The sequence below is a fragment of the Convolutriloba macropyga genome, chromosome 6 (genome assembly GCF_964194025.1).
Source record: "Convolutriloba macropyga chromosome 6, txConMacr16.3, whole genome shotgun sequence".
NCBI lineage: Eukaryota > Metazoa > Xenacoelomorpha > Acoela > Convolutidae > Convolutriloba > Convolutriloba macropyga.
In genome coordinates this window covers 34,459,900-34,483,568 of record NC_134473.1, presented here as the reverse complement: position 1 = coordinate 34,483,568, position 23,669 = coordinate 34,459,900, and the positions used below count along the sequence as shown (strand labels likewise).

General features: G+C 38.3%; 1 protein-coding gene across 1 annotated transcript in view; it reads right to left on the bottom strand.

Annotated features, from left to right (window-relative positions):
• LOC142341300 (uncharacterized) overlaps positions 1 to 23,669 on the bottom strand; it is a 146,057-nt gene that overhangs the window by 64,319 nt on the left and 58,069 nt on the right. The window contains exons 15-19 of the mRNA XM_075392222.1: positions 22,214 to 22,534; positions 19,221 to 19,535; positions 14,913 to 15,257; positions 2,913 to 3,233; positions 1,669 to 1,965 (exon numbers count right to left, since the gene is read on the bottom strand). Coding sequence (XP_075248337.1) covers positions 1,669 to 1,965; positions 2,913 to 3,233; positions 14,913 to 15,257; positions 19,221 to 19,535; positions 22,214 to 22,534 — 1,599 coding nt within the window. The remainder of the gene's footprint in view (positions 1 to 1,668; positions 1,966 to 2,912; positions 3,234 to 14,912; positions 15,258 to 19,220; positions 19,536 to 22,213; positions 22,535 to 23,669) is intronic.

The following is a 23,669-nucleotide window of genomic DNA, read 5'->3' as shown; positions in this document are numbered from 1 at the left end:
TGTTCAGTTTTTGTGGAAAAACGGGAGCTCTAGATTGAGCAGAGCACCAGATTATTAGTTGAAGTCAGGTTGGCTTTGAAAGAACTAGGAAATATATATTCACAAGGAAATCTAGTTTGCCTAACAATCTCACTTGAGCAGTAAAACACTGTGTCTTGCTAACGGGAAACTTGTAATTTATCTTATCATCAATTTGGTCTTGAAAGTTTGAGTAACTTGAGAGAAAGGAAATTAAAGAACCTCTGATAGCTGAACATTAGGGTGATAAATAATTTCTCTTCCTCGACTGGACGAACGATTTATGATCAGTTCGTTGAAAGTAATAGGCGGTGAAAGATAGATTTTTAGTTCACAGACTTGAGTTTTCCAAACCAAAAACCTAGATGCTACGTCGTCTCTATGGCTTCGGCCCCAGTGACTAACGAAGGACCTCTGTTTTGACCAACAATTCAAGTCCACTTACGTTAAAAGACGGGTTCTCCTCTGTGAATTGTTTTCTATTCTGAAACCGAATGTACCCCCTTAGATTCGTTTATAAACAAAAACAGTGAGCAACCTATAGGGATACAAATTTGGTTTGAATAGCACCAACTTGAATAATTGAGTTGTTAAACAAAACTCAGAAAAAAAATTGTTTGATTATTCAATTGGAACTTACTGAGTAGTTCCAGCAATTGATTTTATTATTCAGCAAAGCTGAGCGATTAGTTATTTGGACTAATAAAGCAACGCTTAATGCAACGGTAATTTACAGAATAGCGGATATAAAGTTACAAAAGCGAACTGCACAACTTAGTATCCAGACAGCTTGTAAACCGCTAATAACGAACTGGGCGGTATAAAACTTTCCTTGTAATTGATAGGAAAGCAGCCGTTACAGCCTAAGTAATAGCCGTTTGAGAGGCTGACGGCGGCTATGAACAATCTCAATTAACACTTTGAATCTCGAATTATGGACAAGGATTGTACAATAAAGGTTGGTATAAACCGTGCACCCACCCCACAAACCCCCCTTTTTTCGTTTTCATCAGAGTCACAACTATAAAAACTGTTGATTATTTGTCATCAAAACAAATTTAAAAGGCAAATTCAGGACAACAATACAATAATGCAAATCATGCCTATCGTACTCAAACTCACACATGTTGTTGCCCAGAATTAGTTGAGTTTTTCACAATGAACTCTTTAAAACTTAAGTGTTCTTAAATGTTAATGCGGTATCTCATCAACCAATTTATCTCCACGAACTGAACCAATTGAGATCATTTTTTGAAAGAAAAATCAAGAGCGGCTCATAATAACCAAATTCTTTGAATTCTAAGCCCAGCGTTTACATTTGGGATCACAAAAAGATACGAACAACAGTCAAATAACATCGAATGAGTTTTTTATTCAATCTAGTGCTGAGGGAATTTTATGCCTAGCTTCAACAGCCTTTCTGGCAGTAGTTATCAAAAAAAAAACAAATGAGCGAGCGAATTACACTTTGCCGCATATTCAGCGTGAGTTCTGGTAGTAAATTATTGCCAGCTGCTCAAAATTTCAAATGAGAGAAAACAGAAAAGTAAGTGAAATGATAGCGACGAACGATCTCGATAAAAAGACTAACGGAACCTTCAGAATTTCTATAAAAGCTTTTTGTGAAATTAAAAGTTATGAACAAGTTACGTGTGCAAGCTGAAGCTGAGTTGTTGGATACAGCATTATTAGTGCCGTAGTCACAATTGGTAGCAATAGCGACACTAGTTGTGAAATTGTACTCTGTGCCTGGGTCTAATCCGGTTAGAGTGAGGGTATTTGACGATACCCCGTTACTCTGGTTCGTTACGGAAGAATCCAGTGCCGAAGGCAATGCAGGTGTTGCAGTTATTGTGTAAAAGTCCCAGCCCGTGGAGGGTAAAATGGAGTCAAGCGCAATTGAGGTTGAATCAACAGAACTGAATGCTGGAGTTACATCGGGAGGGTCTGAAATACATAAAAGTTATGTCAACCATCCGGTGGTTTTTGGGTTCTTACCCAATATAGCCCCCATTCTCATTTTTAAATACGCAAACAAAATGTTGATGCACAATATCATTGTTGAAAAATAAACGATTTATCTAGAGTTTCATGGCACAATTTTGGGAAAATACAGACCGAAGAACTGAAAAAGATAGCAACACATTATTCAGTCCTAGAATAAAATTCGAAGAAAAGATGCACGTGAAAAACGCCGAAAAATCGTTGGGCAATATACAATTGACCACCTCACCACCGCTGACATTGAAACAGGCAAAAAATAAGGAAAAGACAGAAATTGACAGCCGGTTTTCTTTCGGATCTATTCAGTTTTGAGCACCCCCCCCCCCCCCATTTCCCAGCTTAATGGGCTTATGTCTTTTACTCCCCTCAGGCGCACATGCTATTTTTACATAGTAACGTGCTATATAACAACATATAATTTGTAATTGAGGGGCGTAAAAAAAGTTGGGGGCCAAAACAGAATAGATCTTGACTTTCATATAGTCGTCTCTAACAATAAAAGTTCTTCTCCTCCTAGATATTCAAAGTGAACCAATTTAAATATCAGATACTGTCCAGTATTGACTTCATAATACGTTGTGCTGCCTTCCGCGGTATCAAAAATGTGTCATTACATAGCACAATATTTCATTAAAAAGCACGTGCTCTTAGAAATCGCAAATCATATAAGATGGGGATCTTTTCGTTTGAGCCCCCCCCCAGCCTGGTGGGTTCATATTATTGCACCCCCCCCCCCCCCCCCCCATAGCAGGTTCAATATTTGTCCATAATGATGTACTCTTTAATGGCACAAACTCTGTAACTGTGAGTGGATAACGTGCTGGGGGCACCAACAGGAAATATCCAAGACGAAGAAGAGGCGCTAATGGAAAAGATCTGAAACTAGGTACCAGTGCACACTCTGATGGTAGTAGGTTCTCCGTAGGTTTCAAAGCCACCACAACTCGTGCTGTTCCCAATAATACCGACTATATCGATATTGTAAACTGTCCCTGCAGTCAAATTGCTCAAGACAATGTCATCCGCAGCTGAAGTTGCTCTTTGCTCTGAGAAATCGGCCACAGAGCTGATGTTGGTGGTGCCTGACGTCAGATTAGTGACAGCGTAGGTATCTGATGAGTTTATACTGGCCCCTACGAGAGTAATTGAAGTCTGGTTTATTGTAGCAACTGTGCTGGTGTCGGAACTGGTAATGTTTGGTTGCCAAGGAGCTGAAACAGACAAAGCATTTCTCAAAACATACTGGAAATTCCTGCAAAAATCATAGGGCTTCTGGCCTATAGAACCAAAAAACAAACAATTAGATATGCTTTCTCAAACAGTTAGTCATTTCTGATTAGAGTACAAGAACCAATTTCTCCGGAAAAATTTGTACGCTACAATTAATCAAATAAATCGAGTGTCTCGGAGAGGCACAAAACCAACCAAGCATCCAGCTCTTACAGTTATCATTCCAAGCGTAAAACAATTTCGAAGTTAACAAAAAAGTTAAAACAAATATAACGAAAACGAATAATGAATGTAATAACTGAAAGGTTAATAAAATTTCCAGTGTAGTGAACATCGTTTACAAGAGGTTCAATTGCCTCGTTTAATTAGTAGAAATCGCTTATTCAGAAGGAAAAGAAAAAGATTCTTAGAAAACAGAAAAGAGTGCAAACCAAAACAACTTGGAAAAAACATAGCCGGAAACTGCCGAAAAATAATAGCCGTTGACCACGCTGAACGCAGTTGGGATTGAAAGTTATAGAGAAAAGATTGCCAACCTATTTTTTTCAAAGTGTCTAAAACTCTTCTAATTTTGTTAACAGTTTCCTCAGATCGGACAAAATGATGAAATCCGCCTCTAAATAGAGAGACGAAAATTTAATACCAAAACCAGTTAACGTCATATCCCAAGGATTTTTGACAACTTACCGCACTAAGTTTTTAAATATATTTTAGTGCCCTGGTTTTCTCGGTCTATCCCGTTTTGTTTGATTTTGTTTTGGATCTTGACCAAAATCACTACTATATTTGACTTCGAAAATCATAACAATGAGTGAATAGATCTCGCCTCCAACGAAAACCCAACCTTGTTCGCCCATAAATAACCATTTGAATCGCAAACCCATTTGATTAAACCTCTCAGCTCGAAAAAAGGGAAAATGATTAAAACAAATCGCAAAAAAACCTGCCCACAGACATTGTATTAGTAACCACTTATAGAGCTGCTAACAAATGGAAAAGTGATGGCAAGAACATTTACAATGAAAAAGCATCTTAGAAAAATTTGAAAAAAACATCACATTTCTTTTTTTCCAAATATGCACTACAGTGGCATGCTTGATGTGACAAGATGTGTAACGGCTGCTCTCCTATCAAAGTCAAGGAAAACTTTACACCGCCCAGTTCGTTTCAGCCGTTTCAAATCTGTCCGGATATTGTGTTTTTGCAGTTAACTTTTGTGATCTGTATTATCCGCTATACTGTAGAATACCGTTGCATTACTTGTTGCTCAATTACTACTGATAACTAATCGCTCAGCTTTGCTGTATGACAAACTTGTTTCTCTCAGAATAACAAAATAACTCAAATTGAAACAATCAAATTTTTGTTGAGTTTTTTGTTAATAACTCAAATTATAAACCCAATTTAGGAATTCCCGTTCCTACAAATTGTAGCCCAATAACTTGGCTATAACAATGCAAAGTTTCAACCTGCTGCATTTAGCAGTTGTTAAACGGGCTGTCTTACCAGTTAATAAAAATATTTTTCAAAATTCAAAGTTAGCAAGTCTCTCTATTGGTTTCAATAACACCAATGTTGAAATAGAGTAGGCTTCGTTAAAGCCAGTAAGAGAAACTGACTTTATGCTTTGCACAAAGTTTCTCTTACTTAGGAACTTCGTTCCTCAGAAAGAAAGTTTTGAGAATATCAAAGTTAATTCTCTTTTCACAAGTCAAAGTAAAGTTAAAACTGTACAATCACTAATATGATCTACAGAAACAAGACACGATAACAAGCAATTTATCGCTCAAGAGAGTGTGCTTCAATACGCACTGTATGTCAGTTTAATAAGACAAAATTAACAAGTTTCTTCTGATTTTTGGTTGTTTTTCAAGCTCCTTTTATGCTGCTAGTCACGTGGATTTACAAGTCAAGTTCAACTGTTGATTGGTTGTAGATAATGATGTCGACAGAATGTGAACAAATTTCCATAACGTCACTTTTTCAGTGTAAATTTGATCTCATGGGAAATCTGTTAACCATGTAGAAGTTTTGTCGAATATTCTGTGTCAATAACAGGTTGATTCGCAATCCAATTGCAAAGAATCTGATGCAATACTGTTAAGTCGTAGTATTGTTTTGCTGGTTGTTGAGGTAGTTCGAGTTTGAGTTATAGTTTGACTTCATGAATGACGATTGTGTTCTAATAATAGTTGCTAAATATAAAAGTTGAACAAAATGACCAAATCCGTTTGGCTTCGATAGAATGTAGCATTAAAATTCGCTTGTCACACTATTCTAGCTTTAAGGCTTGAAATGACTTTGAAGCGCTATTCAATTTGATTTCTGAGTTGTTAAGCTCAGCCGCAATATCGCCGGCCCTGTTTTCCATCGCGAAAACATCTTTTCCAGGTAGTACTGGGGCGAGCTTCACTACTGGTCTCTTGTACACTCCGTCGTTCGTTCGAACTATCGCTGATCGAATCACACCGTCAGACCCGTCGATGGTCTCCGTAACTCGACCTAGGTTGTAAGATCCACGCTTATCGCTGTCTTTGATCAACCAAACGAGATCGCCTTCTTTAAGGGTTTCATTCGCCGTAGATCGCCATTTTTGCCGATTATTCAGAGTTGGCAGATATTCTTTACGAAATCTGTCCCATATGAGATTTGCATATGCTTGAGTTTGTCGAAAGAGCTTTCGATGATCAACAACAAATTCTTCCGCGCATGGTAGGTAGGGTAAGCAAACGTTCTTATTGCCAAGCAAGAAGTGATTGGGGGTCAATGCTTCTAAGTCATTAACATCTGAACTGACTGGAGTCAAAGGTCTCGCGTTCAATGTCTGCTCAACAATACACATCGTTGTTGAAAGAACGTCCTCGGTGACTGATCTGTTCCCCAACACTGCATACATTGCTTTCTTGCAACTTCTCACCAACCGCTCCCATACTCCTCCAAAGTGAGGTGCTGCGGGTGGGTTGAACTTCCATCTGATCCCTCGTTGAATTAGATGTTCTTCGTTCCCTTCTTTGTTCCATGCCGCAACGTACTCTGCCAACTCTTTTTCAGCTCCAACAAAATTTGTCCCATTGTCGCTGATGACCGTATTCGGTTTGCCTCTTCGAGCAATAAATCTCATTATTGCATTGAGACAACTATCAGTGTCCAACTTAGGTACCACTTCTATATGCACCGCTCTCATAGTTAGACAAGTAAAGAGACAACACCATCGCTTTTCATTTTTTCGCCCAATCTTCACAATGAAAGGGCCAAAGTAGTCGACTCCAACATTTGTAAAGGCTGTTGAAGCATCTAACCGCTCTTCGGGTAGATCTGCCATGACTGGTGCTATCGTTTGTGCTCTGCCCTTTCTGCAGGTAATGCACTTGTTCTTGATTGATCTTAAGGCGTTCCGTATGCCTAGGATCCACATCTTCTGCTGAACAATGTTTCTTACATGCTCAGTGCCCTCGTGTTGATTGTCCTTGTGCTCGTTTTGCAAGAATAATTCAACCGCATGATGTTTCCAATGTAGCAAAATTGGATGCTTTGCATTGAAGTCCAATTGACTCTTGCCTATTCTGCCTTTGGCTCGAATAAGTCCTTCTTCATCTAGAAAAGGGGAGAATTGGATGATTTTGCTGCCTTTTGGAATTTCCTTTCCAGCTTTGAGAGATTTCATCTCTTCACCAAACTGTTCTTGCTGTAGTAGCTTGAAGATTGTTGCTTTTGCTTTTGCTCTTTCTTCGATGCTAACTATGAGTGTTGCTGGTCTGTGTTTGTTCAATGCTCGCTGTACGTATGCCACCGTATTTACTAGTCTGTTGAAGTTACTGAATCGTTCCCACTGGATAACAGCTTTCTTCTCTCCAGCCTGTATCATGAAGACTGACGAGGGTATATTCTCTTCATCTGAGGCAAATATGAGGTTCACTTGCTGTGGCCATTCGCTTTCTGGTTGTTTCAACCAGGCCGGCCCAGTGAGCCACTCACTTCTCTTGAGTTCCTCAATGTTGATTGCTCTGGTGCCAATGTCCGCTGGGTTGTTGATACCGCTGACATGTTTCCACTGTGAAACATCAGTTGTATCTAGTATCTCAGCTACTCGATTGGCCACAAACACTTGTTGCTTGCGATGGGAACTGTGTATCCACTGCAATACCGTAGTTGAGTCTGACCAAAAACTGCAACTATTTATACTCATTTCATGTTCCTTGACTATCTGTTCTTTCAACCTCACTGCCACGACTGCCGCTTGCAACTCCAATCGTGGTATTGAAAGATGCCTCATCGGTGCCACTCTGCATTTTCCAATGACAAATGCTAAGTCAGCTGAGTATTCTTTTGGTTGTGAACGTAGATAAGCCACTGCACACATCGTGTCTTCAGATGCGTCAGCAAACACATGAAGTTCGGCTTTATCCCTCTCTCTGTTGAAGTACCTTCTATCGATACTTGTTTCAGCCACTATTGGAAGTTGTTCTTTCCATCTCAGGAATTCTTCTTCTTCACTAGGCTCCACTTCGTTGTCCCAATGTTGTCCATTCTTAGTCCAGATGCCTTTCAGAAGTCGTCTCATATGAACACTGAACGGAGCAAACAATCCGATCGGGTCGAATACTGAAGATACCAGTGACAGGATCTTCCTCTGGGTTATAGGTGCTTCAACTTCCTTGTTTGTACCTCTGCATACTTGAAGGCTATCATCAGTAACGGTCCATTGTAGTCCTAGCACTGAAGACCCCTCCGTACTGGGTTCCACTTCGACTTGCCTTGTGTTGCTGATTGACTTCAAGTCTTCTGGGATTGCTTCGGTAACTGCATCATTGTTGCTTATCCACTTCTTCAGTTCAAATCCATGTCGTGAGAGAAGAGGTTGTAGTTGATTGAAGACTTCAATTGCCTCTTCCGGGGTTTCTACTGATTTGATGAAATCGTCCATGTAGAAGTTGTTTTGTATTGCCTTTGCTGCAATCGGATACTCTTTTTCGTTGTCCAGTCGCACTCGCTTGAGAGCATAGTTTGCACAAGTTGGAGAACTCTTAGCTCCAAACACGTGACGCTGATATTCGTATATCTGAACAGGTTCGTTAGTTCTTGGACGCCATATGAACCTCAAGCAACTTCTATCCTGTTCGGGAACTTGCACTTGTAGAAACATCGATTCGATGTCGGCTGTTAGGTCTATTGGTCCTTCACGGAATCTGAATATTGTTCCAATTAACCCATGTAGCAGATCAGGTCCTGCTAGTAGCTTATCATTTAGGCATACTTCTTTGTACTTTGATGCGGCTTTGCATACACGTCTTACTTTGCCCGGCTTGTTCCGGTTTAGCACTGGATGGTGGGGCAAATACCATTCTTTCCCGAAGGTGCCTTTCACTTCGGACTCCTTCAATATCTTTACGAATCCTTTTTCTACGTCTGTATCTATTGACTGTTGATACAAACTCTTCAAGTTTGGGTCCCTTTGGAATCTTCGCTCCAGTGAGTAAAGCTGACCCAGGGCTGAGCTGTAGTTGTTCGGTAGGTTTGGCTCTGGTTCGCTCCACAGCATTCCCACTTCGTACCGCTCGCCTGTGAACTTTGTCGTACTCTCTAGCATCTTTTGTGCCTGCAGTTCCCTTTTTGACTGACTGACGACGTTGATTTTGGAAGCATAGGTTTCTATGTCCCACCAGGTTTGGATATTCTCAGCCACTTTCACATCTTCAGTGAAGGCGAAATGACAAACATTTTGTCTTCTTTTGCCCGTCATGGGTCCACTGACTACCCATCCTAGCTCTGTTAGAACGGCGAAAGGTTCACTTCGTGTTCCTATCTTATAGTCCAATGGGCGTTGTAGCTCATAAGCATCTTGACCAAGGATGATGCCAACTTCCATCAAGTTGAAGCTTTTGTTGTGTAGAACACTCAAGTGATTGAAGCTTTGCTTCAGCTTGTTGTAGTTGTATTTTGTGTTTCCCAAGGAGATTGACGGGTGTGCAAACGCTTCGATTGAATGCACCTTTGAATGTAGTCCCTTTATTTTGAGAGGAACCTTTTCTGTCTTCAGATCCTTTGTTCCGTGTATGCCAGCTATGTTGAGCGTCACATCGGTGCCTTGGGCTCGTAACTTCTCTTGCCAACTTTGATCGATGAATGAAACCGTTGATCCACTATCGAGGAAAGCATATGTGTTCAGCCTGTTGCCACCGCTCTGTATTGAGACAGGAACTATCTGAAGAAAGCTAGTAACTTCGTTACTCTGGTTGATTGTTGCTGCGCTTACGTTGACTGCATGATTGCCCTCGTCCATTTGGTTTTCTGAGTGTAGCAATCGGTTGTGCTTCTTGATGCATCCATTGATGCCGCACGCATTGACTTTACAATCTTTGATTGCATGTCCTTTGCCTAGACATCCGTAACATAAGCGTTGCTTTCTCACTGCTGCGTACCGATCATTCACACTCATATTCCTGAATAGTGGACAGTTCCATATTTTATGAGTGCCATCAGCTAGCGGACAGTGATCACTTTGCGTTTGCTTCGTTTCTTTCACGTTGGAACTTGCACTGAAGTTCGATGTTTTCGAGAACCGTTTGTCTCTATTTGTGCTTCTTCGGTCTTCTTCTCTTCGCTCTCCCTTGAAAGCTGAAAACCCTTCGTGCACGAATGCTATCCTAGATAGCCACTTTTCAAACATAATCAGATCAGGCCAATCTTCATCTTTATCATCAACATAGAACCACCACTTCTCTTTGAGAACTTGGGGTAGTTTATCTACTGCCATATAGAGTGTCGAGCTTGATTGCAGATCACCAATCTGCTTGTACTCTTTGAGCACATTCACAAAGTTCGAAACAATAACTGAGAAACTGATCAGACCTGTTGAGTCGTGAGGTTTCACCTGACTTGCTTTGCGAAGACTCTCCAGTTGTGCATCAATGATCACATGAGGCCTTCCAAATTTCCTCTCCAGAATGCTCCATGCAGCACCATAGAACTGTCCAGAATAGCCCATTCCAGAGATTGCTGACCTTGCCTTGCCTGTCAGCAGAGTTTTCAGATGGCTCATCTTCTCTGAGTCTGGTATTGGTCGTTGATCCACTGTAGCAATGAACATACTAGACCACTCCGGCCATTCGAGAGGGTTCCCGTCGAAGTTGTTCAACTTCAGCTTTGGTAGGTTACTGCTACCTGCGTACCCAATGTTGTGTTGTAGTCGACCAGCTCTGGGGGAAACGTCCCGGTCTTCAACACTAGAAGAACGGTCTCGTGAACTGCAATATCGTGAGAAGAGACTTTGCCTGTTCACTTCAGGGGTTACTTCGAAGCGAGCTGTTGATCGATCTGGTGTTAGAAGGTTGTCGATTCTGCTGGCCCAGTCAGAGACATCTCTTTTCTTGGGGGTCCAAATGAAGGGTGATTTGTCGCGAGCACCAGTTGATTGGGAACGAGCATCATCGTTCTCTAATGCTGTTCTCTTCACTTTGCGCTCTAGCTCACGCTCTTCCTCCAGCAGTTGATGCTTGGTTTCCAGTTCCTTCATTTGCATTTCTAGCTCTAGCTTCCTCCGCTCGAACCGTGCCTGCTCCAGTCGCATCTTGGTTTCGAATTCGATATCGAATTTCTTCATCCTTTCCTCTCGCCTTTGCTTTGCCGAAGATGTTTCCGAAACATTCTCCGTCTCTTGGCCACTTGCTGTTGCTCCATTTTGCACTGTTTGAGCAGCTGGGCTGTCCGTTGGGTAGTGGTTATTGCTCTCGCTGTCGTTCACTGCTTGGGTTGCGTTGCTTTGCTCAGCATTCATTGCTGGTTGCGTGCCTTTGCTTATATATGAAAGCCAATGATAGTCCAAACTTGCTTTGCACTTCCTTGCTTCTTTCAGATGTTCTTCTACGAAATTTGTTTGGTAGGGCACAAGCTTGTTTCGACGCTGCAGTTGCTTGGGTATTTCTTCTTCTAGGAGGTGGACAGTCTGTTGATAGAGGACCTTTAGTTTGTTGGGTCGATCTGAATCTTCAATAATTTCGTAGCCAATCCCTGTTTTGGTGTTGACTTCTTCTAATAAATCTTGGAACTTCTTGTCGTACCGTTGTGCTGTTGATTGAAGCTCCTCTCTGCTGATTGTGTTAGGATTGCCTGATTGCCTTTTGCTTTGCTTGCTCCTTTTAAGCGAGGTTAGTTCTTCAACGTAATTTGTGAAGTGCACTCGGAACTTTCGCTCTGCCTCACTGGTGTTGCGCTGTTGATTTATTTGATTCTCTTTGGGGTGCGCCTTCGGCACTCTCTTCATCAGATTGGACAGCAGTTTGCCTTCCACTGTCCGGGTCGGCGGACCAAATGTAACGGCTGCTCTCCTATCAAAGTCAAGGAAAACTTTACACCGCCCAGTTCGTTTCAGCGGTTTCAAATCTGTCCGGATATTGTGTTTTTGCAGTTAACTTTTGTGAACTGTATTATCCGCTATACTGTAGAATACCGTTGCATTACTTGTTGCTCAATTACTCCTGATAACTAATCGCTCAGCTTTGCTGTATGACAAACTTGTTTCTCTCAGAATAACAAAATAACTCAAATTGAAACAATCAAATTTTTGTTGAGTTTTTTGTTAATAACTCAAATTATAAACCCAATTTAGGAATTCCCGTTCCTACAAATTGTAGCCCAATAACTTGGCTATAACAATGCAAAGTTTCAACCTGCTGCAGTTAGCAGTTGTTAAACGGGCTGTCTTACCAGTTAATAATAATATTTTTTAAAATTCAAAGTTAGCAAGTCTCTCTATTGGTTTCAATAACACCAATGTTGCACTAGAGTAGGCTTCGTTAAAGCCAGTAAGAGAAACTGACTTTATGCTTTGCACAAAGTTTCTCTTACTTAGGAACTTCGTTCCTCAGAAAGAAAGTTTTGAGAATATCAAAGTTAATTCTCTTTTCACAAGTCAAAGTAAAGTTAAAACTGTACAATCACTAATATGATCTACAGAAACAAAACACGATAACAAGCAATTTATCGCTCAAGAGAGTGTGCTTCAATACGCACTGTATGTCAGTTTAATAAGACAAAATTAACAAGTTTCTTCTGATTTTTGGTTGTTTTTCAAGCTCCTTTTATGCTGCTAGTCACGTGGATTTACAAGTCAAATTCAACTGTTGATTGGTTGTCGATAATGATGTCGACAGAATGTGAACACATTTCCATAACGTCACTTTTTCAGTGTAAATTTGATCTCATGGGAAATCTGTTAACCATGTAGAAGTTTTGTCGAATATTCTGTATCAATAACAGTTTGATTCGCAATCCAATTGCAAAGAATCTGATGCAATACTGTTAAGTCGTAGTATTGTTTTGCTGGTTGTTGAGGTAGTTCGAGTTTGAGTTATAGTTTGACTTCATGAATGACGATTGTGTTCTAATAATAGTTGCTAAATATAAAAGTTGAACAAAATGACCAAATCCGTTTGGCTTCGATAGAATGTAGCATTAAAATTCGCTTGTCACACTATCCTAGCTTTAAGGCTTGAAATGACTTTGAAGCGCTATTCAATTTGATTTCTGAGTTGTTAAGCTCAGCCGCAATAAGATGTGACATTTCAAAACTTCTTCCAAACAACTTTTTGATACCATGTGTTCGCAAAAAGTAAATACTAATGCGTTATCCGACACGCTAAAAACAAGAAACACGAGACTAAAAATCAAAATGAGCAAAAAAGCATTAAAAAATTAAATTATTCAAATTAAAACTTTTAGACAGCAACCACATTCAGACTTCTCTTCAAAAGGTGCTCAAAATATGTCTAGATAAGAAATTGTACAGAAATAATTTTATTAACTTTTATTTTAATCAACTTTCGGAATCAAAGACAAAAACTGACTGCTCCCATCAAGCGAAAAGCTCACTTAAGCTACCAGAAAGAACAACTAATACCAGGAAACTCTCTATAGACAATGGGTGGTAATTGAAAAACAAACAAAATCTGCGTCAAAAACGGCCATATGACAAATAAGTGGAATATTCATCCTAAAGTTAATCAATTCTTAAAATAGGTAAACGAGGTCCACTGCGTGCAAATGCGTGCAAAAGTTATAAGAAAACCGGTTTGGAAAATGCGATAGAAAACTATTTCAGAAAACAACTTAAAAAACCGCCTATGATCGAAAAACCGCATTTGCTCACTTAGCAGAAAATTTGTTCACCCTCGGCTTTGTCGCATTTTCTCAAATTAACTTATAATCAAAAACCACTCGAAAAATTTTCTCTGCTTCTAAATCGCAGACTGAACTAAACACATGTTTCCACCACGTGGGGCATTTGACGAAAAAAACTCGAATTTGTCTTTGCCTGAAATTTCCAAAACCAACACTTTTTGGCAGAGTGCATGAATGCAAACAACATAATAACCTAAATTCGTCAAGTGTAATAGAAGTCATCTAGGAAAATTTGGCTGCAACGCCGTCAACAATAAAAGTAACAAAACATTAAAAATATCGGTAAATTAGCCCAAAAATCCATAACACTGACTTTAATTACCAAAAATTCAAAATGCTATTGAAACAACCCGAATAATACTACTTTAGTATATGAAGACCTTCAAGACAACATAAAAACTGATAACTAGCAAAAAAAGTTGAAAAAGACCCAATTGATCAAAAAATTCTCTCACCTATCAAAAATTTACACCTACATTTACGCTGTTTTGAAAGAACGGATGAACACAATAACCGCTCTGTTTTTTTCTCCGCGTATCGAATTTGTTCAGCAAAACAACTTTCCGAACTTAAATCACTCCCTAAACTTTGTTGCTAGCTCATTTATCAAGAGAACTGAAAACTATAACGTCTCTTCGAGGCGTAAAAATATGTCACCTTTCCTCGACAAGTCAAGCAGACTGTGCACCAATACAATTTGATAAAATCTTTGATTGTAAAAAGGAGAACGTCTTAATAACATCCAAAAAGAAGAAACGCAAGGACCCGTTAGAAAACTCCCGACATTCAAATGAACAACGAAGTGACGATCTCAGCAAACTGAACATTGACCTTTGAATCGTTAGATAGGTCGCAACTTTATTGGACTAACTATAGATTTGAAAATTTCAACGCACAGATAATTTGAAGACACAATGATCGAAAACATTTCTTTAGCCTCACGCTTAATGGCGTGAGTAATTTGGAAAAGCAGAATTCGCTGGCGAATGCAAAGTAAGCCGATAGGCAAGCAAGCCGACAGAAAAGCAAGCCGAAAGTTATGTAATAGTTATGTAATCTATCAGAAGTAATAAATTGTCAGCCGTTACAATCAATACTGCGCGTAGTATTATAGTGCATAATGTATTCCAAAAATGCGTCAATTTTTAGACATCTAGTGGGTACGGGCCTCAGCAGACCGCTGTCCATGGCCATGCCTCTCATCCGCTGTGGGATGTATTCCGGAAGTAGCGGGCCGGTTATTGCGGCGAAGGCCTACCGGCCCGCCAGGGGCAACTTAAAATACGGGTATCCGAAAATTTTTCGGGTTACTTGACCTCATTTTCAAAATTCGGCTTGCTTGCCTATCGGCTTGCTTGACCGCCACCGAATTCGCTATACATTAAGCTACATTTCCGTAGAACACTGAAAACTCCTACTTATTTGGACTTAACCATAAGATATAATAAGATCAAATATCTATCTCAAATGGATCCAATACATACCGGTGCACCTAGTGATATTAGTCCTCCCCTCGGAGCGAATATAAGCGTTGCTGCAGTGTCTTGTTGTGAAAGACGCAAAGCTGAGGTCGTAAGATGTTCCCAAATAGGGCAAATTGATAGTAAGTGAAGAACTGTTTGTCACATTTGCAGACGGCGATCCTGTGAAGGAAACTGAAGAACTATCAGAGCTGAGAGTAACATCCATGATTTCATAGCCATCCAGGACTCCGCCAGATGGGGTTGTTGTGATCGGAGATGAAGGACTGGCATTGACGACGATGCTGGCGTTATTGGATCCATTTGAGGCCTGGATGTCCACGCTCGACAAATCAGGAGGTAGCGGGGCTAAAACACATTTTTTTCATTGATCGACAGAAAGCAAAGCGTCTAAGGAGCTCAAGTACACAGTTGAGTTGCATACATGTATGCTTAAATATGGGGCACAAATACCGTTTCCTGATTAGAATGCGGCTACCTATCCCGGGTCGAGGTTTTTGGGTAAATTTTCGTAAGAAATGCGGTGAATGCGGTAAATTTTCGTAAGAAATGCGGTGATTGCGGTGAATGCGATGAAAAAAAATAATTCACCGCTTTTCACCGCATTTCTTACAAACATTCACCACCAAATTCACCGCATTTCTTACAAAAATTCACCGCATAGACTATTATGGCAAATTAATGTAAGAAATGCGGTGAATGCGGTGAATGCGGTGAAAAAAAATAATTCACCGCTTTCTCTCAAGCGGTGAATTATTTTTTCTCACCGCTAGATGCGGTGAAAAAAAATAATTCACCACATTTCACCGCATTTCTTACAAAAATTCACCGCATATGGTTTCCAAAGTTTACTCAATCTGATTTAAATTCACAAGAAATTACAAACAAGTAAGTGACAGTTGGCGCAGTGGAATAAGCATTGGAAGGCATGCAGGAGGTCAGAGGTTCGAAACCATGTAGGGACGATTCTCTTTCGTAAGAATACTGAGAACGCGGTGAAAAAAAATAATTCACCGCATTCACCGCAAAAAGATGTAAGAAATACGCGGTGAAAATTATTTTTTTTTCACCGCATTTCTTACGAAAATTCACCGCCAAACCTCGACCCGAGATATTAATGGCGCAATATATTTGTAGCTATCGATTATACTGCTAGCCGCATCTGTAGTGGGGTGGTCCGTGTTTTTATAGAAGCAAAAACAGGTATGTTCGCAAAAACCTATGAATACAAAAAAATGTGGAAAACAAAGGAAGGCAAAAGACACCTTTAAAGTGTTGGCCTTTAGGATTTTATGCAAAAGCATACGTAACGACTGGATGACTGCTACAATTAATCAGTACTCATGGTTTAATGGTCGCGTTTTGCAGTTAACTAATCACAGTTACCTGTTCTAATATAGCTACATAGTTTGAACAAGTTTTTAGAAAAGCAATCTTTGCTCGGAGAGAAAAAATTCTTCGGACTATCAGTTTTGCAGCTCAATTGAGAACCCTTATAGAACCCTTACTTTGATAAAAAAAAATTACCACACGTAAAACCAAATCCATTGACAATAATTTTGCTATGTAAAAAGAACAAAAATTCACCGAAACTTAAAGATCATCCAGAACAAACAGCGGCAAAAATAATTAATCGTGAACAAACATAGAAAGTAATTTGCTAAACAAGTTGCTGCGATTAGCCTACAAACTCGATGAAGCAAGAAATTAGGTGACCAGATATGATTTAAATGATAAGCTTAAAAACTCAAAAAAAAACCAACGTATCAAATGATTTTTTCACAATTCTACTTTTTTCCCATATAAAATAAGCTGGACTGATGAACTGATTATACTCATCCATTTGGGAATCCACCGAAAAACAAGAAATCATCAAATCTTATTCAAAGAATTTGTCAAACTTTGTATTTTATTGCAACAGGGCTTTATTTCGGGCTCGTCTTAAATAATAGTACGACACTCAGGAAACTTAAATTTTGCACAGTTTACATCAAACGAAACAAAAAACCTTGAAATCACCGTGAACAAAATGAAAAATTTAAAATGAATATTTTGAATATTTTTTAATTGAAGTACTGAGATTTTTGAGATCAAGTATTTAACGCGGGGTTAACGCGGAGTTTTTCAGTTTCTCTTGTTAAAATGTCCCATATGATGTCAATTAAGCTGAATCTTAGTAAAATAGAACCCCTATTTAACTGAAGGACATTCTTTTGCTTGGTATATTGCAATGATTTACAAAAAAAAAACAAAATTTTTCAGCCTCATGAAAAAAAATTTACCAGTTTTATTTATTTGAAGTTAAAACTTATAACAGATACCTATAAAATTTCTTTCTGATCTGCCTAAAAAATATAAGTCAACTAAACGGTGCAAAAATCATAGTAAACTTAAATCCGAAGTCAAGGAAGTTTTTTAAAAAATATATTTCCCCCTCTTTCAACTGAATGCGTTTTCTGTTATGACTCTGAATGTTCAAGGATTGTTAACTTACTGTCAATTAAATAAACAACCACGCTCACAACATAAAGAAAAATTTCGCAAAGTTTGCAAGAAAAAATGATTTTCTGTTTTTGTAAAAAATACTTTTCCTGATCTTTATTTTTAATTAAAGCGAAATCATGGCGGCCGCTTTTTCATCATCTAACACACGTTCTGATGACTGCAAGAAGTGTTAGTTAGGCTGAGGCCAATGATAATCTTAAATTTGACAGTAGCTTAAACAATCAGCAACAAAAAAAAATAAATAAGAATTGAAAAAAAAACTAAGAATTGAAAACATAGCTGGCAGATTGACAGAAAATAGCCGCAAAAGCTTCGTAGATCTGCAGTCTCAAAAAAAAAAACAGTAAAAGACAGACCAAAAAGTTAGTCTTTTCATTGAAAGCTGAGATGATATATTTTGATTAAAAATCTTTATAAGTTTTTGCTGCCTCTATTAGCTGCTCTCAAATAACCTTCATTTAGAGTGACACACATTCACATGACCTTATCTCTTTGAATTGAAGTAAAGAAAAGTCAATTTCAAAAAGAGGAAGTCATTTCTGAGAGTGAGGTAAGTCACGTGTGACCAAAATTTTAATCACGCGAATGAAGAAAAAACTACCTCCATTAAGAGTGAAAAATGACGTCAAGCACGCATTTCAGTTGAAATTGCGTGAACGAATGAACAAAAAGTGGTTGTGACGTCATATGGTCGTAACAAAAATCTTGACGACGAAATAAAAACATAGCAGGACATGACCTGAGGTACAATTCAAAAAATTTTCATTGGCAAAACAAAAAACTAGACCTAGAAGGGACTATGAGTGAATTTGAAAAAAAAACCATTTCTAAAAAAATCAGATCAAAAAATAAACAAAAACTGAAAATCAATGTCAAAATGTCGCATGTGAACAAAAAACCACTTGCGAGAAATGAATATTTTGTTCAAACAAAAAACTAGGCTTAGAATGAAATATGAAAGGATTGGGAAAACCATCTAGAAAAAAAATCCAATCCAAAAAATTGAAAAAACTGTAAACATCAAGTGAAATTGCCACATGTGAGCAAAAAACCACTAGCGAGAAAGCGAATTTTTGTGCAAACACCATTTTCTCACTCTATAAAATTAGAGGGAAAAATCTTTGGCCGCAAAACTACTCGCTTTTTCGCTCCATTTCCTGTTTCGGTGTGACCAAAATCACTACTCCAATTTGACTTCAAGAATCATGAAAATGTGTGAACAGAACTTAAAAAAAGACAGCGCCCCAATACAATTCAAATTCTTTGAATTGTAAAAACAAAGAGAAGGCCAATAATAATAGCCCCAGCTATCGCTGTGCGGTATTAAGAAGAAACATTAGATATTTCTCTTTCTTTAGTCAAACAATTAAAAAACGTGCTGTTTTTTCTGTGGAATCAAATAGTCTGTGATATAGAGGCTCTAACTTGCACACAAAAAACTTGATCAATATATCTGAAACCCACACGAAATATTTTCTTACTAGCTTTCTCAATAGCTGTCTTGTACATCAAGAGTACCAATGTTGTTCCTTTGGATAACGTTTCTGGCATATAAAACTAAAAAATCATCTGCAAGTTACTATATAGTTTAAGAAAGTAATTTAATAGTCAAAAGAAAAAGGAGCACGTTAAAAAACTTTTAAACAAAATTGAATGAACAAAAAAAACCTATGTAAACATACTGTTCATTCTCGCAATAGGCTGGGATAAAAAATCAATTATTTTGGTTTCAAATCTACCGGGAAAACAAACAGTTCTCAATAACTTTCTTCAGAGGTTAACATATCACAGGTAACTCGATTTTACCTGTGCAAACAGTTGCCGTGGTCGCAGCACTCGTCAAATCACTAGATTGTGTAATTCCACAATCAGTGGAATTTTTGGTGACGGTCACTGTAAGTGTGTACTCGCTGCCTGCATCCAAATTATCGTAATCATAGTTTGAGGCAGTAGCTATGTCTACGGATGTTTGGTTTGAGAAGCCTGCCGCAGTAGGTTCCGGAGTTATATAAGCATCGAAGTAATCGACGCTTCCCTGACTTGAAGTTATGTTCTCGATCGTAACTTTGGTCTCATAGTATCCAGTTGTTGAGTGCACTGTTACAGTTGGCGCCGCTGGACCTGAAATAAAAGATAACCAGTGGAATGAGGAGAAATCTATTGTTTTTTTTCGGGATGGGTGTTCTGTGCTTGTTTATGATCACCATATCGCACGTTTATGCTGTTTTGTTACTGTGAGCTAAAATAGCACTTGCATGTGGGATCTAAAGGAATATGCACACTAATACAAGTAAGGTGGTAAAGGATCCGGAAATTTTATCCCTGTAAAAGTTAGAGGTCTAATTTGCATGTGTATATTAGAAGTAAACCCGACATCAGAAAAAATATTTAGACAAAATCTGCTGAAATTAAATCGGCAAAAAATGCAATACGGCGGCGTGCACACACTGTTGCATACAATCCACCTAGCATCTGCCTATTACGGGTTACATCTAAAAGAGCCTAATATGGCTTAGAAAGGAAAATAATGAAAAAAGAAAAACGGTTTAAAAAACAATAACAAAACAAAAAATCCGAACAAAAAATATAACTGCTCAATTTTTCGCAAAAAAAACAAAATCTAATAATCTGATAACTAGATCAATTCACAACAATAGATAGAAAAACATAGTTAGAAAGAGCTATTTGAAACTAACGATGCTCAGATTTTAAAAAGTTCAAAGTTGTTATGATAAAAATATCGCCGGCAGCAACATAAACATGCACAACAAAGGAATATTGTAATGTGCTTATTGCGCTCCATCATTCACACGTGACTTAACATTTATTAAAGCCTTGATAATCCAGCAAAATCTGGATATTTATATTCTTCATTAATTAGTTCTAAGGCCATATTTCGTTCATATTTCAATCTAGTACAAATAAAACAAACTACACAACAGAAATCTAAAATATGGTAAACAGAGCTGGAAGATTGCCAGAAAACAGCCGCAATAGCTTCGTGGATCTCCAATTTCAAAAACAATAGTAAACGAAACAGACCAAGAAATTTCTTTTTTTAATGCTGAGATGTTATATTTTGATTAAGAATCCGTTCAAATTATAGCTGCTTCTATTAGCTGCCCTCCAAGAACCTTAAATTAGAAGGACACGCCAATTTAATTTGATTGTCTTGTCATACGGTCGCAACAAAATCCCGTTAGGGAAATAAAAAACATAGCATTACCAATCCTGATTTACAATTCACAGAATTGAAGCAAATGAAGACAATGATATCAGCCCGCTGAAAAGAGTGGCCACCGATAACAAACAAAACAAGACGTCCGCGAAAGGAAACAAAAAAATACATTCCATTTTATTATTGAAGTTATTTTTCCCAACAACGTCAACCTCAAAAAATTTTCACAAATAGGTGTGTTGATGCTAAAAATCAACTTTGGAGAAAACAACTACAGACAAAATAAAAGGACAACATAACCGACATCTGGCAAAAATGTTTTTCACGATTGTCATTGATAATAAGTGGCATCAAAGTCGATGAAGCACGCACTAAAACTTGAAGTCTTCGACGTCTATTGCACTATCTAATAATGGAAAGAAAATATGAAGTCCAATTGAATTAATTGGGTAACACGAAACAAAAATAACCTTTTAAGGTGTTTAAACAAAGGCAACTATGTATTACTAGAACATAAGTGTCGCCTTTTAAAAGTATTCGTAAAGAAAATGAAAAGAAATACAGCAAAAACAGAAGTCATATTGCCACACATTAAAAAAAACGCAAATCAGTTTAAACACCATTATCTCACTTCAAAAAGCTTTTTGAAAATAGTCACAGGAAAAATTAATTTGTCAGACAAAAAATCGATCAAGTAAAAATTGCAATGATAAAACTAACAGGAGTCAAATAATTGCTACAAATTTTTTTTTAGCCGTTAAACCTAACCCATTAACCTCGGATGAATTTGTCAAATACGGGTTTTGGCTGTTGCAACTACTTTAGGCTTAGGTAGAATAGCCTGACTCGGTAAAAGCCGGTGAAGAAAACTGCAGAACGTGGCCAAAAAATCGGGCAGAAACCTGGGGCGGTGCATTAGCGGGGAACGTCAGAACCAACTAAAATGGCCCTTGATACCGTGAAGCCAAGACTATACAGTAGAATCTCTTGCAGGGGTTCAGGAGGCAAAGACGAGTGAGGGGTTCAAACGCTCAAAAATTTCCCTTCACGCCGTGAACATAACTCTCCTAAGCAGTAGCGGTGAACTCCAAGCTAAAAGACCAGCAAGGTTCTTAAAAACTTCTCAGTGACGTAATGCCCCCGGGATATAACAATTTATCACGTTTCTCAAGAAAAAAAGTCACGCAAATTCTCTGGCCAGACAAAAACAGTCAGACTGAAAGACGGAAAATTATTAAAGACCAACAGGACTAACACATTTGCTACAATTTGAATTGGAGAAAAAAATTAACCTAGTCTAAAAGACCGAACAAAAACGACGCAAGAAATGTTCGGTTATGTTTGGTTTTACACGTACGATAATCATCGTTATGCTCGGTTCCGTATATTCGGTATGTTCGACTACGAACGTCAGAAATTGTTGGTATGTTTGGTTTTTGTCTAACTAAAACCAAACGTACTGACGATTTTGTTACGTTTGCCAACGATGATTTCTGAACTAGTGTAATTATGTCGGCGGTACAAAATTCTGATGGTTAACTTTTTTCTAACGGATTTTGGTTACAATCTCGTAAAGGCCAGATTATATTTGAAGACGACCGGTAGTGGTTGATTATCTTACTTGTGCAAAAGGTGAATGTTGCAGTGTCCCCTTCGATCCCGCCAGATCCTCCATTGATACAACTCTCCTTCTTGATCGACTGCACTGTCATGTTATATGCTGTGCCAGATTGGACAGAACTAAACGGAACAGGAGAGTCGACATTGACAGCATAAGCTGTAGGAGAAGATACTGCAACTCCATTGACTTCAATGACCTGGTACTTGTCGAAGGACTCCCCCGCGGGAGCACCAGCTTCTTTGGTAACGTTGGCAGAGGAAGCCAAGATGGTTGCAGAGGAGTCTGTCGCGGATGCAACGGTAACATTAGGCGCGCTCGGAGCTGAAAAAAATTATATAAAATTTATTTCGTAAAATTTATATAAAATTCAATCATTACGTCGCCAATCCTACAAGTTTAGAACACGAGTGACAAAATTTTGTGGGATAAAGTTGGTTAAATTGTGGACAACAGCGACAAGGCTGCGGACAAAAGTTACAGAATTCCGTCCCTGATCGCGAAAAATTACGCTTTTTGTCACAAATGTCCGCAATTTGTGCGCAGCGGAATCGTCATCAATGTCAGCAATTTTGAGCATGATTATTCCATAAATACAAATATAATTTTATGCTGCGCTCTCAATTTGGTTGGCGGCCACTGATTAATCTATAAATTACAAATTTAATGACAGCAATTTGTCAGCTTCGTTCGCATTTTTTTACGTTTAGATTAAAGAGTACAAAAAATAAGCTGCAATTAATACACCGCTATTATTATATTATTTTAGATCATCTGACAGTAAATTAGACTCAGTGGCGATCAAGTCAATGGGATCAAACACTAATTGCAGCGTCAAAAACTAGACTTTATTATAACTAGCGTCAGATTAATTTAATATGAATCAATCAGTGTTGTTTTTCTTTATAAATAAAAATAGGCTTTTGGTTAATTTATTGGAAATTGTTGTTTTCTTAGAGATAAAACTAGCCGTTTGATTATGTTAATATATGTTAATAAAAATCCAAAGAGCTGTTTTGCTTCATCGATTGAATTCTTCTTAAGATTATTTTGATAAAAATCCCTCAGTACTTAGGGACGATAGTTCCCTTCTCTCTGAAACAAAATTTGAAGCAATTAAAAGCAAAAACAATTACGCTAATTTCTAACTATAAGCCGCGAATAATAGTGACCTTTAGTTGCGTTTAATAAAGACACGGATACTAGTGACTTTAAAGTTGCCAATAACAAAGACACAGATAATAGAGACATTAATTGCGAATAATAATGACATTAAAGTCGCGAACAATAGCGACCAGGAAAATAGTGACAAAGACACCACAAACTGCGGAAAGTAGTGACGTTAAAAATGCGGAAAGTAGTCACCTTAGCGTGGATATTAGTGACGTAATTTTACGGACAATAGTTACGAAAATTTGTCCTTCTTTCTCGCGTATCATCAAATGCGCAATCGCAGACA